The sequence below is a fragment of the Enoplosus armatus genome, chromosome 21 (assembly GCF_043641665.1).
Source record: "Enoplosus armatus isolate fEnoArm2 chromosome 21, fEnoArm2.hap1, whole genome shotgun sequence".
NCBI lineage: Eukaryota > Metazoa > Chordata > Actinopteri > Centrarchiformes > Enoplosidae > Enoplosus > Enoplosus armatus.
The window spans coordinates 352501-369006 of record NC_092200.1 but is presented as its reverse complement, the minus strand read 5'-3'; the positions used below and the strand labels follow the sequence as shown (position 1 = coordinate 369006).

Below are 16506 nucleotides of genomic sequence, written 5' to 3'. Positions count from 1 at the left end.
TGTATTTCTGTGTGTGTCTGTGTATTTCTGTGTGTCTTTTCTTATTTCTGTGTGTCTCTGTGTATTTGTGTGTGTGTCTCTGTGTATTTCTGTGTGTGCCTGTGTATTTGTGTGTGTCTCTTTTTATGTCTGTGTGTCTCTGTGTATTTCTGTGTGTCTCTTTTTATTTCTGTGTGTCACGGTGTATTTCTGTGTGTCTCTTTTTATTTCTGTGTGTCTCGGTGTATTTCTGTGTGTGTCTCTGTGTATTTCTGTGTATTTTTGTGTGTCTCTGTGTATTTCTGTGTGTTTTGTCTGACCTGTTAGCTGCTTGTCGCCAGCTGCCGGCGCGATGCGAATGTACGGCGTGGTGAGCTGGGTGACGATTATAGCAGCTATTCATCCAGGAAGGCATGCAGAGAGAGAGACAGACAGACAAACAGCAAGACAGATAAACAGAGAGAGAGAGAGAGAGACAGGCTGTAGCAGCGGTTTGTACTGAAGCAGAAATATTAGTAACATGCAGCATCTTCCTGCTCTCCTGACGGATGAAATCATCAGCCTGCGATTCTCTAATTATCACTAATGAGCTGCATGTAAGCATTAATAAAGTTAACAGTTATAAGCTGATTTCACAATCAGTAATATATATATTTAATAGTGGCTTTATTATCAGGTTATATCTGTGATCTGAAAGGTTTTGAGATATTAAGCTTCGAATAATTTGCAGTACTTACAAGTACAACTTCTCCTACTTCATATAATTACAGCTGTGTATATTATGTAGTCATTCACTATCTGTTCATATATCAGAGGCGTATAAATGTCACCCTCACTGTGATAATTAGCTCTAGTTAACTCTTAATTGAACTCACATGAATCTAAACTGAACGTCTAAAGAATATCTACAGGCTTTTAAATGCCACCGACAGGAGAGCAGAGCGCTGTTCAGTTCAACACAACATATTTTAGTTCCAGACGCAGACCTGAAAGAGAAGCTTGTTAATCAGCTGATCGATCAATCAATCAATTAATCATCAGACATTAGTAATCAATCAAGCAAAAAAGCAGCAGCAGTTCAAAGAGTCAGGACCAAAACCAAACCAACCTCTGTGGGTTCAGTCACTGCTGGTCAACTGTTAGCTTCAATGCTAACTGCAAAGCTAATCGTTTCAATAAGACAAACATGTTCAGCTACAAGTGTCACATAAAACATATATATTAAATACTGCATTATATATTAAATAAACTTGCATTAATTGTATGTGTGAGATGAATGGGATTGTGGAACTTTATGAGTGTGTGTGTGTGTGTGTGTTTCAGACCTTCTTGCTATTTCAGAATAAAACAAATTAATTTAGCTTAAATCTGTGTTTTCTTTGTGCTAAACTGTCCAGTTAACATTCAGCAGACGTTCTGCTCTCCTTTACATTCTCATCAGCTCTGCTCACTGTTAGCGCTGCAAGGCACCGTGGGTACTCTGAAAGGGAAGAGAAGAGGGTGGGAGACCCCCCCGGGAGATCTGGTTGGCTGCTGCAGCATGACTGACAGGTGCCAGGGGACAAGCAGTGCCAATCAGCATCTGGTGTCGTTAGCCACCAGAACTGTGCTCCAATAAAAGCTGATTAAAGCCAGAACAGTCAATTACTGTGTGTGTGTGTGTGTGTGTGTGTGTGTGCGTATGAGTGTGTGTGTGTGTGACAATCCTGGATGTTCATCAGGGGACATAACAGTGTTTTTAGCTTGTTTAGCTCCAATGCTAAACAGCTCTCTGGACACCCATAGTCCCAGTCATTAGCCTTTTGTTAGCCTAGCATTAGTGTAGCATAGAGTTCAGTGTGTGTGTGTATATGTGTGGTGTGTCCGTCTGTCTGCAGGTCGTCCCACTACAGGAGGACAGACGGACAGAGTGAAGGACAGACGTCGGAGACGAGCAGCCATCTGTGAGCCATTATACTTTTGGATGGGTCCAGTGTGCTAACCATTAGGCTAGCGTTCCAACAGCTAACTGCCATCTGTGTTTCATTACACAGAATGGACTGGTTGCTGCCTGGCTAGCTAGTGGCTAAATTAGCAGTTAAATCCAGTCCAGCAGTCAGCAGAGTTCAACAGGGACTCAGCAGAGACCAGGGTCTAACCAGCTAATGACGCTAACTGCTAAGAGTACAAAATAAAATGTACTCTACACTTTTCAAAATAAAATGGAATGGAAGACCTTTTAAAATATTACTGAATACCTTTGAGAATAAAACCTGTTTTAAACATGTAAACATGAAGTCTGCTCAACACCTTTCAAAATAAAATGCACTACGTTTTCTTACCTTTAGTGGCCACCCGCACACAGTCGATCTTTGTCTCCTGTTAGAGAGAGAAGCAAATTAGTTTCCTGTCAACATAAATGCCGACATATTAGCTGTCACGTCTGACAACTTTGTCCAGAAATACACACTGAACACACACACACACACACACACACACACACGTCGTAAACAGAGCGCACAGAAGGAAAATGGCTGTGGATCAGTGCCTGTGCTGGCATTTAACAAGTAACACACACACAGAACACACACGCACACTAACACCCTCCCCACGCACGCACACACAGTGAGACAGGTTTTGGTGAAAGGCGAAAGAGAACATCTTGTGTCTTTCTGGTTTTAACAAACAGACGACAAATTAACCACAAGAACTAATGAATATTCATACTCACACACACACAAACTCTAACGCACACACATGCAGTGTGTCTCTGCGGCGTGGCGACAGTAAAAAGCACTACTGTCGCTGCATTATTCAACACACACACACACACCAATTAAACCTCCCGGCGTCAATAATTAACACACAAAACAATACGATCTGTGTGTGTGTAACAGTGAACAATTAGCTTTTTTTACACACATAAAAGACAAAACACATACACACACTCACACACACAAAAACACACACAAACACACACAGCCCCCACTGCAGCCTATTAGTGTCACTGGTCAGGCTCCTGGAACTATCTCTACTCCTATTAAACTGTGTGTGTGTGTGGTACAGTCCATGCTGATATCACAGTGTGTGACCTCTCTGTCTCTGTTTCGCTTCTCTGGTTTTTATGACAGAAAGAACAAAAAGAGTGAAGGAAATTGAAAGAAAACTGTAGAACAGAGCAGAATAATGTGAAACCTTTGTTAACATACGTGTGATTTTGTCACACAGTTGATGTCGAGCTCTGCTGCACAGAGTGATTGGATGTCTTGACACCCATCGCTCCGTTAAACAGAAGTCACTGTTTCCTCCATGATAAACAGTGTGTTTTGCTAAACTACAGGTTTTCAAACTAGAAAAAAAGACTCTCCTTATAGCTGCAGAACTTCCCTGGAATCCTCCTGTTAACTTTCCTTCAGTGTCTCAGTGATCAGTGATGGTTGTCTGTCCATCCATGAGGACGCTGCAGACAGGAGCTGCTGACAGCTGATTCAGCTGCTGTGATGGAGACCATGTGATTACATGGAAACAAATATAGGCTAAAAGATGGGGCTCAAGTTGTAGCCCCTTAATCAACCAACTGTGGAATTACACTTAAAATGGTATGGAATAAAATGGTGGAAAGTGAAAAAATCACAGTGGGTAGTAAACATCGAGTGAACTCAAACATCTCAGGATCAGGACGAGTCTCAACACTCATTGACAGCTTCAAAAACTGTTGACGTGAGTAAAATATACGTGGTGTCTGTTTGCAGCACCACTGTGACTGTGTTACAGGTGGGTACCTCTGCCTGGGGCCTTACTGGGAGCTTCAACACTCATACTGGTGATGCTGGAGTTGGAGATGGACACCAGAGCTGATCCACATCGTAGTCACATCATCAGATGTGTGTTTGTATGTGTTACCTGTGGACAGGTAAACTCACCCCGTTAGCAGTGCTGACAGCCTGGTAGTAGATCCCATAACTCTTATGAGGCAGCAGAGGAGCGTTCCAGTAACCACTGTAGGTCCTGTTATCACCTGCACGCACACACACACACACACACAGGTAAAACAGGTTAACCTGTAAACTAACTAACTAACTAACTACCTAACTAACCAGTTGACAGACTAGTATAACATTTGAGCTAGCTAACTAGCTAACTAGCTGCCTGCCCGTGTGAGTGACTGACCGACGCAGAAGGGCACCGGCGCTCTCAGCTCGCTCATCGGCAGCTCTGCACTGAAGTAATACTGGGAGTTGAGCAGCGTGGCATTCTGGAAGTGAATGGGCACCGGATAACAGCGCAGGATCTCTGCAGTACCTCTCCTCTGCCTGCGGGGGCGCTCTTCCTCCACCACCACCTGGTACTTACTGCAGACAGACAGACAGACAGACAGACAGACAGACAGACAGGTTGAAGGGTATTAGTTTTCTGCATGTCTGTGTTCCTGATATCTGATTTCCTCAAGAGATAAATCCGGTTTATTTCACCTCTGCTCTTATTTTGGTAGTTTTGTCCATCAGAGTAAAATTACAGAGTAATAAATTATTAAAATAATTATAATAAGTTAGTTAACTAATGACTTAGGTGACAGGCAGTTAATTAGTTAGATGGCAAACATCTATCTTAGTCAGCCAGCCGGATAATTAGTTAGTAAGCTAGCTAGAATGTTAAGCTGTCAGTGGGTTAGTTAGCTAACTATCGTTTGTTAATCAGTCAGTTAGTTAGTGGGTTAGTTGTTATTTAGAGCCATGCTGTACCAAAAACACGGTGTGTGAGTGCGGTGAAGTATGAGTGAGTCAGTCGTCTGTGGTCCGGTGATGTCATAGTGATGTCATCAGACTACAAATGTCTAACATACAGTCTGTGTATGACTGTGACTGCAGGTGTGTGTTACCAGGCAGGGAAGCTCTAATGAAAGACACTATCCACTTGCATTATGGGAAGTCGTTTGTGTAACATTTGGACCATTCTGTTTATGGACAAACTCGTTCACTGCAGAACTCCTTGAAGATTTTTGAGAATTTTAGCTTTTAGTTTGAGGGGTGACATTGTTGCAGATTATTGAGTGGATTTCTATTCACATACAACCCTGACACATAAAACTGCTCTCCTCTTCTTCTCACCCATCTGTTGGTTCATTATTCAGCTCCACAGAAAGGTCAGCTCTGCCTCTCCTCCACTCCATCACTCTCTCCTTCATTTTTATGAACTCTCTCTCTCTCTCTGTACGTAGCGGCTGTAACTTTATAACAGTCTGACATTAAACTGATAATTCATGTCGTCCTGTCCGTGCAGGCATTAAATGCTGCATGTGGGTAAAGGACATAAAGACAGAAAACAAATGGAAACAAAGAGTCTGGAGTTCTAAATGAAAAACCGTAATTTTGTCTGTTTGTCGACTGATAACAATGGAAATAAAGTCCTAAATATCTGTCTGTACGGCAGAGGAGAGGTCTCACGAACGATGCTTGTTACCATGGTGATTTAACGACTCTATAACAACTTCTGTTATGGAGCTTTATTAAAGTTTCATTCTGCTGAGCAAAAAACGACGGAAATCTACAGAATCTTATGGCAACTGATGCTAAGAAAACCTCTACCGGTTCTACGAAACTCTACTGACTTAAACTCTGACTAACTCTACTGACTTAAACTCTACTGTTTTAAACTCTACTGTCTTAAACACTACTGACTTAAACTCCAATTCTACAAGAATTCTACAGAAATTCCACTAAGTCAGCTGATGACTCCAAAGACCAACCAATAGCAGGGGGACAGTTAACTTTGTGTTTTCTACCAGCAGGTGTCAGAGTTCACACAGACGGTGTTTGTGGTTCACAGAAACACTGATCTGCACCTGAACGCAACACAGTGAGTTTTCAACAGTGTTTGTGTCCTGAGGGACGCTGGAAACAATAGTTGTGTTTTTCAAGGGAACCAGAATCAGGACAGAAGTCATATATCACACACACACTCACTTTAACACACACACACACACACACACACTGAAACACACACACACATTAAGGGTGTGGACCGTGAAACTGCAGTATTGTCACATTTCCTGCCGGACAGGAAACTAAAGGAGGACAGGAAGACACACACACTGTAACACACACACACACTGTGACACACACACACACACACACACACTGCAGTATTGTTTAATTCCCTACAGAAACAGATTCAGTCTCTCTGTCTTCCTCCTCCTTCTTTCTTTCTCTTTCTTTTCATTCTTGTCTTCTTTCCTCCCCCTCACATCTCTCTCTCTCTCTTTATCTCTTTTCTTCCTCTCTCTGTCTTTGACAAACCGTCTCCAATCACATTTCTTCACGCTCACGTCGCAGCACTTGTTGTGTGTTACAGTAATCTGATTACAGCTGCAGGTCGCCCGCGGCAACACCTTTTTCCTGCGATCTGAGGCTCTTATACATACTCAGTGTGTGTGTGTGTGTGTGTGTGTGTGTGTGTGTGTGTGTGTGTGTTGTATGGTGTGTCTTAGTGTGCCTGAAGGCCGACACACTCTTTGGTGTCAGAAGAGACAAAAGCAAAGTTAAATATAAACACACAAACATGAAATCGTATCTCAGAGCAGCATCTGTTCAATCTGATGGATTTCACATCAGCTATCATGTCAATTAACACACTTCACGTCTCTCTCACACACACACACACACACACACACACACACACACACACACACACACACTCTCTTTACATCTCCAGTCTTGTTCCTGCATAAAAAGAAAAACAGAAATCTGGATTCGCTTGAAATGATCCATTTTCTTCTTTTCACTTGTCGTCCACAGCCAGAGTGTTACGTGTGTTTCATAGAGACGCGCTGTTCTCCCAGGCCACCTGAACAACCCACCAGCTGCGTGTTTCTTTTAATCGTCTTTTACTGTTGTTATCGATCTTTTAAAAGTGACAACATTCAATTAAACGAGCGATGAGAAACATCAAAATAAATATTATATTTATATTATGTAGTAAACACAATACACTAAAGCTACCTGCTCCCACTTTAATAACATGTCATTCATCAGAGTCACTACTGCATTCTACATTCACATATATGTACCCACCTGTTGCTATGTGTGAGCTAGAACAGACTCCAGCCCCCCAGGTGAGTATAGTATAGTATAGTATAGTTTCTCTACATTGAGTCAAAGACAAGCCATATATATCTATATGTGTGTGTGTGTGTGTCAGATTGTTAATGTTTCTGTAAGAATAAAAGAGACTTGTGACACTTGACCCCTGAGGAACACCAGGCAGGGTGCTGCCTTGGTGGGGGCGTGGCTCTACAGGTACAGGCAAGATAATGAAATCTGATACAGGAAGTCCAGCCTGACTAACAGAGCACTGAGGTTTAAAATACTGTGAGACAGGACCAGCTATAGCACCACATGTCCGTGGACTGGAGTCAGACTCGCTGATGTTTGGCTGCTGACAGTGGAGGTTATCGTGGGTCTTGCTGGCAGTCTGTCTTCATGAGGACTTGATGTCTTCAATAAGAGCCGTTTCCTCATTAAGCTTCTTTTGGAGATCTTTTATTGTTGATTGTTTGCAGAAGAGATAAACTGTCAATTATTAAATAGAGATGAACTGAAGGCTCTTTGTGTTTCCTGTCAGCTCTGACTGAAAGGAAAGGAAGTGCTGTCAGTGTGTGTGTGTGCATGTGTGTGTGTGTGTGTGTGTGCGCGTGTGTGTGATTGACACATTAGCTGTTAATCCCTTGTTAATCCTCGGTGTTAGCAGCAGGCTCTGATTAGCCCCGCCTGCTGATCGTTAATTAACCAAATCCCTCGTTACAGACCAACGACGGAGAGCAGACAGCTGTTGACATGACGACTGTTACCGCGGATACCGCCTCCCTCTGGGCGACAGAGATTGTATATGTGTGTGTGTATGAACTGTGAAAAGTTTGTATCAACAGTTGTAATAGTCTCCATCTAAACTTCAGAGAAAAAGATTGGAGTTCGATTGATGTCGACTGATTTATTACAATCTTCTGTTAACAAACGTTGACTTATTAAATAATTTTGTGTCAGTCTGGTTTCCAGGTGTAATTTGACAGAAAACAGAAGGATTTTTTCAGTTTGCTGTTTCAGTTCCAGTTTCTTCTTCAAAGTGCAACATGTCGCGTTTGAATGTTTCAGTCATGAAAACTTTATGAAGCGGAAGATTGATGCTGCTGAATATTTCAGCATCTGTGTGTGTGTGTGTGTGTGTGTTACCTGACTGGAGCTCCTCGGCTCTGAGCTGGTTTCAGCAGAACCGTGACGGAGGAGTCGGTCTGATTGAGAGGAGACTCCTGATCGTACGCCGGCATCAGAGGAGCTGAGGAGGAGGACAGAGTCAACGTGATGATGTGTTCAGACCAAACATCTGCATCTTGCATATTTTGTTTTTCTTATCGGTTTTAAAAAGACTCATCAAGGTCATGGATGGACTACGAACTTAGAGTCCCTCAAATGAACATTAACTTTCAGACACCTGAGATCTTGGTGGTGAACTGCGTGATGACCGGAGGTCCGAAGCCTTTAACTGTTGAGGCTCTTATTGTGAAGGAGTAGGTGGAGCCTGGGTAGAGGCCGGTGAACACGTGGCTCGTCTCATTGGTCGGTTTGAACACCTTGCCGCTCTGATTGGACAGGTCGAACTCTGTGTCGAAGGAGCTCAGGGCTTTGTAGGAGATCTGTGGAAGAGAACAACGTTAATGTCTGGCTGCTTCACAGGGGATTGTGGGTAAGGGTCTGACTGAATGCTTTTTTTGTTGATCGTTTTCCTTCGCAGTGTCAGACTCCTGGTTGAGTGCGTTTACCTCGTACTGTCGGATGAGGCCGTAGGTCCGCAGCGGTTCTCTCCAGCTCAGACTGATCTGCTGCTCGTAGCTGCTGCCGACAATTGAATCCACAGGAACGGCTCCGGGAACTGAGACCAAAAGATTTAAAAACTTTATTTACCCTCGAGTTCAACAACACAGAAGCTGAAGTCTGCTTTGAGTCTGTTGGTCAACAGTTACACAACATGACGCCTACCGTCCTCGTCCGTCAGCACCAGCAGCTCCTCGCTCTCCTTGTGTCCCTCGGGGTTACTCAGGACGAGTCTCAGGCTGACGTTGGTGAACGGCGGAAGGTTACGTACGATGTGCTGAGGCATGGTGCTCAGAGTATCGTACACCACCTCCTCCTTCACCGGCTCTCTGCAGGAGAGACGGAAGGAGGCGGGATGGAGTTTATTTTCCTGTCGTCCCATCCACATGTTTACCTGATGGCCCCTTCCTGTAATCTATGGGGCTACTCCCTGTGTACCTAGTGGCTTCTCCTTGAGTTCACCTGTGACCCCCTCCTTGTGTTTACCCGGTGGCCTCTTCCTCTCTTTACCTTGTGGCCCCGTCCTCTTTGTACTTGTCAACCCTCCCTCCTCATGTCCAAATGTTGGTCCTTCCCTGTGTTTACCTGTTAGCCCCCACTCCCTGTGCTTACCTGCTGGGGGCCCCTGCAGGTCTGTAGCGGTACTGTACAGTCAGGTTGTAGCTGTGGCAGCGGGTCACGTTGTACCCAAACGGTTCCCATCGTACCGTCACCTGTTTGGACTGAATGTCGACGACCACCAGCCGCCGCGGGCCGTGCATCGGATCTGACAAACACACAGAGAGATGTGATGACGACTCATACACCAAGATATCGGCGAAATCTCATCTGGATTTTATCTGGATACAAGACACGAGTGGAAATGAGGAGACGACACAAAAGAAAGTTGCATCAACAGTTTGGGATTAAACACGTGAGTTACTTCAGCAGACAACGTGAACATCACGTCTTCATGTTTCTGTCAGAGGTCACAGCTGAAATCACCTCTTATTTAAACTGAAAACAGACTAAACCTCAGCGTGGACCTGATAAAGATCCTGTCAGCAGCTCTGAGGGGACCTAAGATCAGTCAGACCGGATCTGAACAGACCAGGTCCAAACTGTTTGAGTCACATCTCCGAAAACATCAGACCTTTTTCAGACATCAAAATCTAAATAATTTCTATAATTCCAAAAAATATCAGTACTTAATAAGTGACATCACAGCTTTGAGTCTGACTCCGCCATCGCTGCTGGTTGATGTGAAATGCATTCTGAGATACTTGGTCAACGTCAGCTCCTGAACTTTGACTGATGACGATACACAAGTAAAGACAAAAGGGCGGATTGAGAAACAACTGATGTTCCTAACAGGCGGACGCCAACATGGCCGCCTCCCTCCTTCCTGTTTCCTGCAGTGAATTCAACCAAAAACTGGAAAAACGAGCTTCAACTGAACAGAGACAGAGAGAGAAAGAGAGAGGAGAGGAGAGGAGGGCGATAGAAGGAGATTAAAGGAAGCTTCCAACTGAGCGCGCTCACACACACACACACACACACACACACACACACACACACACACACACACACACACTCTCTGTCTTTGTAGTGGCCAATCTAAGTGCTGTATTTCAAGATGACAGACAGCGATCCACTCAGAGAGAGAATGATAGATGAGAGCAGGAAAGAGCAATTTCTCCTGACAAACCCTCAGTGTGTGTGTGTGTGTGTGTGTGTGAGAGAGTGTGTGTGTGTGTGTGTGTGTGAGTGTGTGCTTTCAGGTGTTTTTCTGCAGCCAATGAACAATACCTTTCCTGTTCTTTGTCGTCTTTCATCTGTGTGTGTGTGTGTGTGTGTGTGTGGGTGTGTGTGTGTGTGTGGTCGATTGTGGCCGTACAGAGAACTTCTCTCTTCCTGTTGTTGAGCCTCTCTCACATACACACACACACTCACACACACACACACACACACACACTGCAGGCTTTTAGCAGGACACAATAGAGGCACTTGTGAGTTTCTCCACCTCGATTGTGCGATGAAAAAGAGACATTGAGCTAAATGGTGGATCTACAGGGAACACACACACATACACACACTTAGACATCGCCGCGGCAACAATAGGGGTCGGGGGTCAAGGGGAGGGGGAGGAGGGGATGGAGGTGGATCCTATTACCCGTAATCCCTGAGGGGAGAGTGAACGCTATCACATAAAATCCTTCCATTCCCCACTGAATGCATGTGTGTGTGCGTACGGTCGTCATGGTTCCATCCCATAATTTTTGGGCTGACATTTAAATCAGACACAGAGAAAGAGTGCCCTGCTGATGATGTCATCAGGTATGTTTTCCACCAAATGTTAAAGAACTACAAACTACAACCTTCAGGAACTACACAAGGTGAACTTCCTGTTTGGTGTGAAGATGACGATAAGGAGGGGAAGTTAAATAACAAAATATACATTTTGTGTAACTCTAGAAACAACAATGATTATTTATTATTAAGGTTACGCACAAAAACGACTTTGTTAAAGCTGCATTAATTGATTGAACAAGTTATGAATACATATTATAACATATTACATATTATTAGCTCATAAAGCAGTTGACCTTAGTAAATATTTGCTCATTTATCTGTCCAGCAGACTCAGTGGATGTTTGAGGTGTTCCTCAGGGTTTTGTTCCCGGTCCTTTGTATTTTCAGATGAAATCGTTTCCTCCTCGACGGGATTAACTCGTTTAGTCGTAGTTCTGTTTGTGTCACTAAACCTTCTGGTTTAACTTGTAAAACAAAGTGATGATGAGCTGCTGTGACTTCCTGTTTCACTTTGTTAAACATAAACAGCGATGGGAGGGGGGGGGGGGGGGGGGGGGCAGTTCAACCGGCCAGTGTTGTGGATTTGGATGTTTGGGATATTTTACAGGCCAGCGGGGGTTTTCAAGGGGGGGTGGAGCCTGTTGGAGGCTGCTGGGAGCTGATAACAGACACAAACACTGAGGATGAAGAAGAAGAATACATCTCACACACAGAGAAAGAGAGGAGAGCTGAATGTTTGAAGGTGACTTTAGGATGAAGAGGAGGAGGAGAGGTTTAATTTTTCATTTCCAGGAGATCACCAGATTTAATATGGGGGGGGGGGGGGGTTGAAGAAGAGGAGGAGGGGGTGAGATGAGATGGATGTTTCATGTCTGCTGACCAGAAAAGAAACAGGACTCAAACACAGACCATGATCTTCTCAGGTCTCTGAGTGATGACTGAAGAATATCGATCCTGGTTCTGTGTATCAGGACCAGGACCAGGACCTATAAGTACTCTTCTTCATTTGAAGGTCTGCTCCAACTCTCAAGACTTTTTTGTTTATCACTTTTATCAAATCAAATCTGGGATCATTCATTCACATCAACTAATTCTTATTCTCCTGTTTCATCTTTTATTCTATTTTAGCTTCTTCTTATCTTCTATGTATGTGCCCCCCCCCCCCCAAAATCAGCTGTTAGCAGCTCCTGTCTGCAGTGTCCTCATGGACAGACAGACAGCTATCACTGATCACTGAGACACTGAAGGAAACTTAAAAACAGGAGGATTCTCAGGCAGGTTCTGCTGCATCTTCTCTCTGATGTCTGAGTGGATTTCTGGAGGTTTGTTCTGGATGGACATCACAGATAACGCTCCCCTCGGGAAGTTTAAGTCACACTGAATGATTCAAAACGTGTTTCATGTCTGTGTGTTCCGATCTGAGTTATGACTCTGAGAAGGGGTGCATTTTCTGACTCTAATTCACCTCCTGCAGCATCTATGAAGATTTGTACATTTTGAGGTCTGAGGCATTTTGAAGTGCTCCACAGTGCGGTGTTAGCGTCAGGCAAACCCAATAAAAACCTTCGTGAAACAGACAAACTGACAGACAGCAGAGAGTTCAGACAGTAAAATGAATAAAAGGATAAAAATACAGAAACAGAAGTAAAAGCACTAAAACTCTCAGAGTGTTTGGACGAGCAGAGCGTGAAAATCTGAGGTGAAAAGAGGAAAGAGACGCAGAGAGAATGAGAGTGAATGGAGTGAAATATTCATTTGATATTTTCTAAAAGCCTCGATAAACACCATACACACTTTAATGGATGTTAACACACACACAGAAAAATGTTTTTATTTTTATGACCAATGCTGAGCTCTCTCTCTCTCTCTCTCTCTGTGTGTGTGTGTGTGTGTGTGTGTGTATTTAGGCACATGTCAGAAGAAGGGGGACTATTTTCTGTATCTACATGAATCTCAGACACCAAACTTACCTTTCAAAGTAAAATGAATGGTATATTACTGTTAATGTTAAATGAATGTTCTTCATTTATATACATTTACACCATCTAATAAATCTTAAATGATTATTGGTTATCATGATTTCCATAATAATGTTGGCATACACCAATAATCACTACCTGGTGTCATCACTGTCGCTCCTTTTCAGGCAACCAATCATAAAGGCCTATTAGATGGGGCGGGACCAAGAAAATGGAGGAGAAGCTCGTTCTGATCGTGTCTGTCTGAGCTTCATGATACAGTATGTAAGACAGAAACTATCATAGCAGAGACAGAAAAGCAGATCGGCCGGAGATGAATGTTGTGCTGTTATCACCCTACGTGTTGTTAGCTTGTTATTAGTTTGCTGTTAGCTTGTTGTTAGCTGTGTAGTCAACCCTGTGTTAACGTAGATAAGATATTGTTGTCATAGAAACTAACTAACTGTGTTTCTTTAACTGTGACCTCTGTATGTTGCCTGAGAGGCATATTGTGGGGCAAAAACATTCCGTGGTCACGATGACATCACATACGAACAGATGCTAAAGCCCAATAATAAAAGATGAAACATGAAGCAGCTCACTGTGACTTCCTGTTTATCTGCCACCACGCTGAGTCGCCTCACTGAGCTCTAAGTCCTAAAGCTTGTATGATGGACACACTGATTTATTATTGAACACACACACACACACACAGACACACACACACACACACACACACACACACACACACACACACACACACATACAGACACAGAGGATGGTTCATAATTTATTGGAAGTAAAATGAATAAATAAAAGTGAGTCGAAGACAGAGACTTGTGTTATCAGAGCGAACATCATCACACTGTGACACACTGAGCTCTGCTGGCTGTCAATCACACACACACACACACACACACACACACACACACACACACACACACATTTCTTTCTTTCTTCATGTTTCCTGCTGTTGATCCCAGAGGAGCATTTGTTTAAACCTTCCTTCAGTCCCAGATGGGCGGAGGTTACAACAAAGGAACAATCAGATTGTCAGACCCCTACAACATCCAGAGAGACCTAGGACCCAAGACCTTTACTAATGAACCTCATCAAAAACCTGAAGGATGATTGATGACCTGAGGTGCCCCACGATTCTCCTCACACATCCACAAGACCTCTTCAAGCACCTCTAGAACCCCCTCAAGGACCACCAGATCCTCATCAAGAACCACTATAACCTCCTCACAGATCTTCAGAACCTAATCAAAGACTACAAGAACCCCATCCTTCCTTCCTTTATTCTCTAGAACCTCAGTGATGAGTATTAGAATAAAAATGGAATCTAGGAGAATATTTACAAACAAAAGATCAGATAATAATGTTCTAAAACCCTCGTGCCATAGAACCTCCTGACGAACCACTAGAGCCTGCTCACAGACCCTCTAAAACTCCTGTGATGCCTCTGAATGAAGGATCCCTGTTAGAGGGGGCAGAGACAGACAGGTTTTCGTGTCGTCAGTCAGCTGCAGAATGTGTTTATGAGAACATACCAGAGACAGGTCACCACCCTGAGAGATGTTGAAAGGTCTGAGAGGCAGACATGTTGAAACCTGGCACACATACACAGTTATTTCCTCTCCCTGACGTCTGCAGCAGACCTGGAAAATCCCTAAATATGTGCATGACTATATAAGAATCAATGCATCTCTATATTATTAAACATTTACTTTATTTAAAATGACATATATGATATTAATTATGGAAAATTACTTTTGATTGAGTTTTTGAAGTTAAGTCCTGTCGGCCTGTGTGACGCTTCAGATCTCTGCGTCTTTTTCTTGATAACTTTGTGACATTTATCTTTTCATTATTAATGGAAATAAGAGGGCAAGGGGAGATTTTAAAATCATAATTGTCTGTCTTTCTCTGAAAAACCAGATCCATTCAGTTCAGATTAATTTGATTTTTTGACACAACAGATAAAACCGTGTTGTTAAAGCAGAAAGATCAAAAACAAGATATGAAACATGGAAGGAGTGAAGTTTAGTTTAAGGAAAAACATACTGTCATTGTGTTTGTTGTTTTTAATTCCCTGAATGTATTATAACATGTATCTTCATCCACATGTTCTTTATATTATCATTATTATTATTCATGTCATGTTTATTATGTAGAAAAGGTAGTTTATCTTTAAAAGTTGTATTTAAATGCTCTGGTGACTACCGTGAACAGTATTAAGATATTGTTATAAACCTGATGAAAACTCAATAAACAAAAATAAGGAAAAACAAACAATTATCACATGTTGTAAGATGAGAAGAAATAAAATATTATTGACATCTGATTCATCAATAATAAATGATTTCAAAAATTAAAACTAAAAGACAAAACAAACCTTTAAAAATACAAACATATACAGAGACAGAGAGAAGTGGAGACTGCAGCATCAGGAAGATTGTTGCACCTGTGTAATTAGCGTGCTAATTGCTAATCACATGCTGTTTGTTGTTTGTCTGCACCCACAGGGCACACACACGCACACACACACACCTGCAGCAGTGTGTTTGTGTGTTCACTCAGGAGATGGATGAGGTAAACAGCTAGCATGCTATGCTGTACACTGTAGCCATTAAGAGCTAATGAGTGCAGTGCTAACGAAGCCTAGCCTGGCTCACTGCCTTAATGACCTCACGTTAACCATTAGCCACCTGATGAGCTCAGCGCTAACGCAGCCTAGCAAGGCACGCTACGCTAATGACTCCACCATTAACCTCCTAATGAGCTCAGTGTGAGTGTAGCCTAGCATTTAGCCACTAGCTTGTAGCACTCATCACAGTAAAGGGACATTAAAACAGAAAACTGACTTTAAGAAAACAATTATGGACTAAATCTTCATCATCAGTTGAATGCAGGTTTTGACCATGTGAGCTGACTCTGACTCACCTGCACACTTGGTCCTGGCTCTTAGTGGTGGTCCGGGGTTTCCCGTGCCTCCATCCAGGGGCCTGGTGAGCAGCACGCTGATCTCGTACTCTGTGTCCGGGTCCAGGTGTCCGATCTTGTGGGTGGGCTTATCGACGGGTGTGGTGTCGATCAACATGCCCGACGTGGTACGGTACTCCACCTCAAAAACAAATAGTTATGTGTTATTTACATGTTACATCAGCATCCTCTACACTGGATGATATCAGTTATCAGTTATAGTTATATCAGTTAATAAAGTCACCACAGCAGCATGAGTCCTGACCACAAGAACCTCCTCACAGATCCCTAGAACCTCCTTAGGGACCACTTGAAACCCATTTCAGATCCCTATAACCTTATCAAGGACCATTAAAACCTCCATAAAGACCGCTAGAATCTCATCAAAGATGACAAATCCAATCAAGGACCACTAGACACTCCTCACAAATCCCTAGGACCACTTAAGG

The 16506-nt window shown here is 43.1% G+C and overlaps 1 protein-coding gene across 1 annotated transcript in view; it reads right to left on the bottom strand.

Annotated features, from left to right (window-relative positions):
- LOC139304040 (receptor-type tyrosine-protein phosphatase mu-like) overlaps positions 1-16506 on the bottom strand; it is a 130824-nt gene that overhangs the window by 52576 nt on the left and 61742 nt on the right. Inside the window, exons 9-18 of the mRNA XM_070927876.1 lie at positions 16019-16199; positions 9435-9588; positions 8988-9151; positions 8771-8880; positions 8443-8644; positions 8184-8286; positions 4129-4310; positions 3882-3976; positions 2301-2337; positions 300-374 (exon numbers count right to left, since the gene is read on the bottom strand). Coding sequence (XP_070783977.1) covers positions 300-374; positions 2301-2337; positions 3882-3976; positions 4129-4310; positions 8184-8286; positions 8443-8644; positions 8771-8880; positions 8988-9151; positions 9435-9588; positions 16019-16199 — 1303 coding nt within the window. The remainder of the gene's footprint in view (positions 1-299; positions 375-2300; positions 2338-3881; positions 3977-4128; positions 4311-8183; positions 8287-8442; positions 8645-8770; positions 8881-8987; positions 9152-9434; positions 9589-16018; positions 16200-16506) is intronic.